Source organism: Phocoena phocoena, chromosome 17 (genome assembly GCF_963924675.1).
Source record: "Phocoena phocoena chromosome 17, mPhoPho1.1, whole genome shotgun sequence".
Lineage (NCBI taxonomy): Eukaryota > Metazoa > Chordata > Mammalia > Artiodactyla > Phocoenidae > Phocoena > Phocoena phocoena.
Genome location: NC_089235.1, coordinates 42,347,397 through 42,354,550, shown reverse-complemented (window position 1 = coordinate 42,354,550; position 7,154 = coordinate 42,347,397). Strand labels below are relative to the sequence as shown.

The 7,154-nt window shown below is 37.3% G+C and overlaps 1 protein-coding gene across 1 annotated transcript in view; it reads right to left on the bottom strand.

Annotated features, from left to right (window-relative positions):
- Positions 1 to 1,177: 1,177 nt before the first annotated feature.
- Positions 1,178 to 7,154, bottom strand: part of CPQ (carboxypeptidase Q) — a 369,106-nt gene continuing 363,129 nt past the window's right edge. The window contains exon 7 of the mRNA XM_065895425.1: positions 1,178 to 1,690. Within this exon, the coding sequence (XP_065751497.1) occupies positions 1,527 to 1,690 (164 nt within the window). The 3' untranslated portion in view covers positions 1,178 to 1,526. The remainder of the gene's footprint in view (positions 1,691 to 7,154) is intronic.

Below are 7,154 nucleotides of genomic sequence, written 5' to 3'. Positions count from 1 at the left end.
TAAAAGCTGTGAAAATAGAAATTTAAGTTCACCACATTCTGCATATTTTCTCAAAAAGAAAAGCTGGTTTAATGTGCTATATATCATCTTGGTTCATGCCTCCACTTAATTTTCTGTCTAATATTCTTTACCTTTTAATCAGTTAAGTCACATATTTAAGAAAGTGTTTCTCAGATGTTATCCAACATCTTTAGTTTTCAGTGTGTCAGTCAGTGTACCAGTCGGCAGCCTTGCCAGAAATGAAAGGCCTTTTTAATCATCACCATTAATAAAACTGATACTTTGTCTTCTCCTTCTAAGAATTCAGTTACATGTATATTAGGCCACATATATATTAGATCACAGTCTAATGATCCATTCTGGTGTTTGTTTTCCTTCACTTTTCTTTCTCGGTGTTTTAGTTTGGATAATTTTTATTGATCTGTTTTCAAGTTTGTTGATTCTTTCCTCAGTTTTATCCAGACTGCTGATGAGCCCAGCAAGGAAATTCTCCATCTCTGATGTTGTATTTTTTATTTTAGTATTTGCATTTGATTCCATTTTATAGTTTTCATCTTTCTGTTGAAATTCTCCTGTTCATGTATATAGACCCATTTTCTCACTAGAATGTAACCTATTAATCACAGTTATGTTAAAGTTCCTCTCTGATATTCCAACATCTGAGCTATCTCTATTGTCTGGTTTTCTTAATTGCTTCAACTCTTGACAATGAGTTTTTCTTGCATTTTTGGGTGTGTCTTGTAATTTTTTAAACTGAATACTGGATAGTGTGTGTGTAAGAATGGTACAGATTATTCCCAGAGTAGGAGGGGATCAGTGTTTTGCTCTGTGAATATGATTTAGCTTCTCTGAGCTTCCAACTTGTTATCAGCAAAATGTGAATAAGCCCCAACTTCATAAATATATTACGTGAAATATATAAAACATAAATGTAAAATAGTATTATCATTTGTTTGGTGACAGATCTTTAATAAGGCAACTGGATTTTACATACTTGATTTTTTCCCCAAATGGTGACTTCTTTCTGTGAATTAAAAAAATTTTAACCTCATTAAAAAATTCTAATAATATAAAAATGTACAAATTAGAAAGCCAGATTCCTCCGTACATTCAATTAAGACTGTACTACAATTGTGTACTCCTCTACTCCTTCAATGAATAACTTAACAAAATATTGGTCACTGTAATTAATGTTCGTAAATACATGCATAAAAGCCAGAGGTCTTCCAAAGCTTTATCCAGTATTTACTTTCAAAGTAGAAACAGTATTTTTAATATGTGGTATAAAGAAATTCCCTCACTGTGATCCCTACCATTGGCTGATTCTTTGTGGGGGTGGGGCTTATTCCTTACACTAGGAACAGAGAATTTGGAAAGTATCAAGAAACATGATATCAGAAAGTATGAAAAAGTGTTGTGCTTTGTAAATGACCACATAAAATTGTTAGGTGAAGCGGGGCTCCTTGAAGCTGCAGACCCAGGATTCCTGGCCAGAAAGGACAAAAGTGCCTTCTCTCTTGCTCTTGCTAAGACCTGGGCAGCATTTCCTCCATGTCTGCAATGACATAAGAGACAACAGCCCAAACAGCAGCAGCAACATTCATCTGCTTTGGATCCATGACAGTCATGGTGTCTCCATGGGAGTGATGGAAGGAGAAATATTTATATAGGTCATCAAGTAGACTGGCTCCTGGGGAAAAAAGAGGAAGAATTCTTAGTGAAGTATTTTGACAGGCATTGCTGAATAGCAGCTCAGAAACCACTGCCCCCTTCCCTGATCCTATTATACAGGCTGCGATGGCAAAATAATGATGTTCCCAGCCTCTCTTGCAGCAAGAAATGGCCATGTGACATTGTTCTGACTACTAGGATATGAAGTGGCAGGCGGTGGGTGAGTTCTAGGAAAGCCTTTACTTGGCTGACAAGAGTCAGTAAAATGCCCTCATGCTGAATTAGATGAGAAGTTTGGAACTGCAGGGGGCAAAAAGCCCACACACTAAAAATGGCAGAGTGGAAAGACAGAAGGAGCCTGAATTTAGAAAATATTGCAAGCCCATTGAATAAGCTCTACACTGCCTTCTTCTGGACTTCCTGCTACCCAAAGGAAAATAAACTTTATTTGCAAAGCAAGTGATACGATACCCTCTTTATTTATAAAGAGACAGTATTTTTTCGTATTAGGAGAGCACATTTTTTACCTCCCCGGATACAAAAGAAAGTCAGTACTCCTTTGCTCAAGTTTTTCTTCTCAAATCATTCATTTACTTCCAATAAAATTTCCCAGCAACCTCCAAGGGCACCAGCAGGAGCCTCCGCCCCACTTAAGAGCTTTCTTGTCACTCTAGTGAAGCTTTTCTCTAGTTTCAGCCATGGATCAGAGCCTCGAGGTATCTTCACACCTCCTAGTCATCCTTTGGAACCTACCTGGCCCATTCTGTGGGTTCCAACTGCAGTTCTTTAGCCTCTGGAACTAATTTATTTATTTACTTACCATTTTATTATGAAATATAGTACCATACGTACATAAGATTGTAGAGAACATAATGTATATTATAAACGGTGACAAGATAAGAGTTCACGTATGTCCATGATTCAATGCAAGAATATCACCAGTACCTTTGAAGCCCATCTTATGAGCTCTCTCCCACCCGCCCCACCCCACCCCACCCCACCCCACCCCATGGATCCTTTCCTCCCTCCAGAGGAGGGAGGCGCCCACTATCCTGTTCTGCTTGCGTAATAACCACTCATTGCTTTTCTTTATAGTTTTACCAAATAAATATAATCAACACTCTCTAGGGTCTAAATGTAGGAGTGGAACTGCTGGGCTATGGAGCCACATGTGTGCTTAATTTCATCATGCAGGTCCAAAATGTTTTCCTTTTCAGTTTATCCTCCCATTGTCAGTATATGAGTCTGTCTCTTGCTTCACATCCTCTCTAGCACTTGGTGTTGTCAGGCTAAGTTTTGCTAATCTGCTAGGTGTGAAATATTACCTCATAAGGTTTTAATTTTTTAAATTATTAATGAGACTGAGCATGTTTTCACATACGCATTTTTTGTCATTTATGTTTTCTCTTTTGGAAAATGCCTGTTCATGCCCCTTGCCCTTTTTTTTTTTTTTTTTTCCCTGCGGTACGCTGTCCTCTCACTGTTGTGGCCTCTCCTGCTGCAGACCACAGGCTCCGGACGCGCAGGCTCAGCGGCCATGGCCCACGGGCCCAGCTGCTCCGCGGCACGTGGGATCTTCCCAGACCGGGGCACGAACCCGTGTCCCCTGCATCGGCAGGCGGACTCTCAACCACTGCGCTACCAGGGAAGCCCCCCTTGCCCATTTTTGAATTGACTTGTTTGTCTTTTCTTATTGATCTGTAGGCGTTCTTGATATATTTTAGATACTAATCTTTTGTTGGTCGTTGGTTTATATAAATCACTTCCCAGTTTGTGGCTCTTTTCACTCTGTTTATCATGCATTTAGATGAATAGATGTTCTTACTTTTAATATAGTTGAATTTATGAATCCTTTCCTTTATGATTTTTATTTTTTATATCTTGTTTAAGAAATCCTCCCTACTCTTATATCACAAAAATAGTCTCTGGGGTCTTATTCTAAAACTTTTAAAGTTTTGCTTTTCATTTTTAAGTTCTTCATTCATTTAGAATTGGAATTCATTTTGGTGTGGGGTAGGCTTTTTTTATTTTTAGTTGTTCCAGCAAAATTTGGCTAATACATCCTCTTTCCCCGCTGGTCTGCAGTATCAACTTTGGCATATATCAGATTTCCCTGTTGCTTTGTTTGGGGGCTTTCTAATTCTGTTCCAGTGGTCTGTTTGTCTATTCCCAAAACAGTATCACAGTATCTTAACTACCATTGCATTCTAATTCTTGTTATCTGGCAGGGCAAGTTCCCTCACTTTCTCTTTCTTCTCCCTCAGGAATATCTTACTATTCTTGACCGTTTGCTCTTTCAGATAAAGTTTAGGATCATTTTAAAATTGTACGAAAAATATTTTTGGATTTCGATGGGAATTGTGTTAATCTATGTATCAATTTGGGGAGAACTAGCATCTTTATATTAGGATACTGTGTTTTTATCCATGAAAATGGTGTGTTGATATGTTCCTATTTATTAAGTCTTCTGTAATGTCTTTGAAGTTTTGTAATACAGTTTGGCATGGCTTTTGTTAGTTTTCTTTCCTCCATGGCTTATACTTTTTGTTGCAACTGTAAATTATACATTTAAAAAAATTTGCATTTTCTGTTTGTGGCTTTCCATTTTTAGTATCAAGGATATATATCTGATTCATAAAATGGGCAAGTGATCCTTCTTTTTCTGCACTCTGGAATAGTTTGTGTAAGATTAGAATGATTTATTTCCTGGTCATTTTGTAGAACTCCTTACAAAACTATCTAGGTCTGATACTTTCTTTATGGTAAGAATTTAAACTAATGATTCAATTCCTATCCTGGTTATTGGGTTATTCAGGTTTTATGGTTCTTCTTGAATTAACTTTGGAAATTACACTTTTCTAGGAATGTGTGAGTTTTTCCAAATGTTCAATAATCAGCATAAAGTTGTCAGTAATATCCTGTTTTTATCTTTGTTTATGTCTGCAGCACCTATAGGGAGTACGCTTTTTCATTCCTGATACTGGTTATTAGAGTCTTCTCTCTTTTTTGTTCATCAATCTTGCCAGCAGTTTGTCAGCTGTGTTACTCTTTCAATAAAAAGAGACAATCTTGTTTTGGGGGGACATTCTCTAATGTATAGCAGTTTTCTTTCATTGATTTTTACACATATTTATTATTTCCCTCCTTATTCTTAGGTTGATTCACTTTTGTTTTTTTAACTTCTTGACTTGAATGCACAGTTTATCACTTTGCACACTTTCCGTGTCACTGACATAAGCAGTAAGGCTACCGTCTTTCCCCTATTACTGCTTTAGCTCTCTATATCCCACCAATTCTGATGAGTATTTTCATGATCACTTAGTTCTAAATATTTAGTAAGTCCTACTTTGATTTTCTTCTTTGACGCATGAGTTAGAATGTGTTTTTTAATTTTCAAAGGTATGGGGTTTCCTTAGTTATTTTTTCATTTTTGACTTCCAATTTAACTGTTAGAGGATGTGGGCTATATGATACAAATTCTTTGAGTTTTGCTGAGATTTTCTCCGTGGCCTATTGGATGATCCATTTTATAAATGTTACATGTGTTGAAAAGAATGTGCTTTCAGTGTACTGTGTCTGTGCATTAAAACAAGCTTGTTAATTGTATTCTTCAAATCTGTTAACTCCTTACTGATTTATTGTCTATTTGGTTTATCAATTTTGAGAGAGATGTGTGAAAATGACCTGTGATTTGGGATGTGTTTATTTTTCTTGTAGTTCCAGCAATTTCTTTTTTATATATTTCAAAGTTATTCTTTTAGGAGCACATAAACTTAGAATTACATCTTCCTGGTAAATTGAACATCTTTATTTATTTTAATGTCTTCATTGGAGTATAACTGCTTTACAATGTTGTGTTAGTTTCTGCTGTATAACAGAGAAAATCAGCTATATGTATACATATATCCCCATATCCCCACCCTCTTGCGTCTCCCTCCCACCCTCCCTATCCCACCCCTCTAGGTGGTTCCAAGGCACAGAGCTGATCTCCTTGAGCTATGTAGCTGCTTCCCACTAACTATTTTACATTTGGTAGTGTATATATGTCAATGCTACTCTCTCACTTTGTTCCAGCTTGAGCATCTTTATTAATATGTAGTCATCCTCGCCATTTGTAGTAGTGCTTTTTGTCTTGAAGTCTAGTTTTACGTAATATTTAATATAGCTATATCTATCTCCTTTTTTTAACCTCATTCTTTGTATGTCTCTTCCCATCAATTTACTTGCAATCTGCCTCTGTCCTTATATTTATAGGGGTTTCTCTTACGGATCGTTTAAAGTTGAATTCTTAAAATCTAGTCTAACAATCTTTGATTTTTAACTGGAGATTATAATTCATTTATGTAGCTCGTGATTATTGTTAAATTGGACTCATTTATTTCATCTTAGTTTTCTGCTATTTGTTCATTTGTTTTCTAAGTTTGTTTTTTTTTCCTTTTCTTTCTTGCTCTCCTTTGTGTTGATTTTTTTTTTTCCCCTCCTATCATTCCTTCCCCCACCCCAACTCTACTCATTTGGAAGTTACACACTTTATTTCAGTTCTCTCAGTGGAGACCTCAGATGATTGATATGGCTTACATATTTATTTAAAGTTAATCAATACCTTATATAAGGACACTAGGGCCCCAAGTTTTGTCTCCTGTCCCAGACACACTCACGCCTCATTAAAACCCATGCTCTAGGAGAACAGGGATTGGCAGATACCCTTAGACAAAGGCTCTGGAGTTTCCTTACCTCTTACAGATTCTCACTTCGTCATTTTTCACCCCTGAAGAATTCCCTTACTTTGCCTTACTAAGCCATGTATTATAGAAAGAGTTATTGTTTCATCCAACAATTATTTTTGGCAGGGGGAGCTAGGTGTCTGAGAACTTCTGGCCTACCATACTGCCAGAGTTCTCTTCTCGCAATCCTCTACTTCCTGCTCTTTGTTCCTGAGCCCTCTGTTGCCTCAGGGTGCTGTCCAGATTTTCTCTACACTGACCCAGGTTTTAAAAACTTTGTACCAAGGTTTTCCCCTACTTATCTCCCCAGACTCCTTGCTCTGGAGTAGGACATGGATCTCCCTCCATTCATTCATATTTCACATTGAGTTCAGCTATGTTGCTATCCAACAAACACAACACAAGCCAGTGATGCAAAACAAACATATAAAAGAAAGCTCAACTCTCAACCCTGACAATTAATGACTCCAATGCCTGTCAGTCAGTCAGTCAGCAGATATCCAAAACAGGGTGTATTAGGTTGATAACATCTGTCAATCAGACCCTTCACCTGTGTTGAGGAGGCTCTTCGTCTTCAGTGATTTTTCTTTTTCAACTAGTAAAACATGTTTTCTGTTGTTCCGATAGCTCTGAAAGGGTGGGATCTCACCATTATCCAGCCTAATAATGTACAACCTTCAGTGGGTGGGCTGGAGCTGAGGTTCGTAAGTGTTCAGAAAGCTCAGTCCAATTCAACTGGACAAATACTTGAGTTCCTAC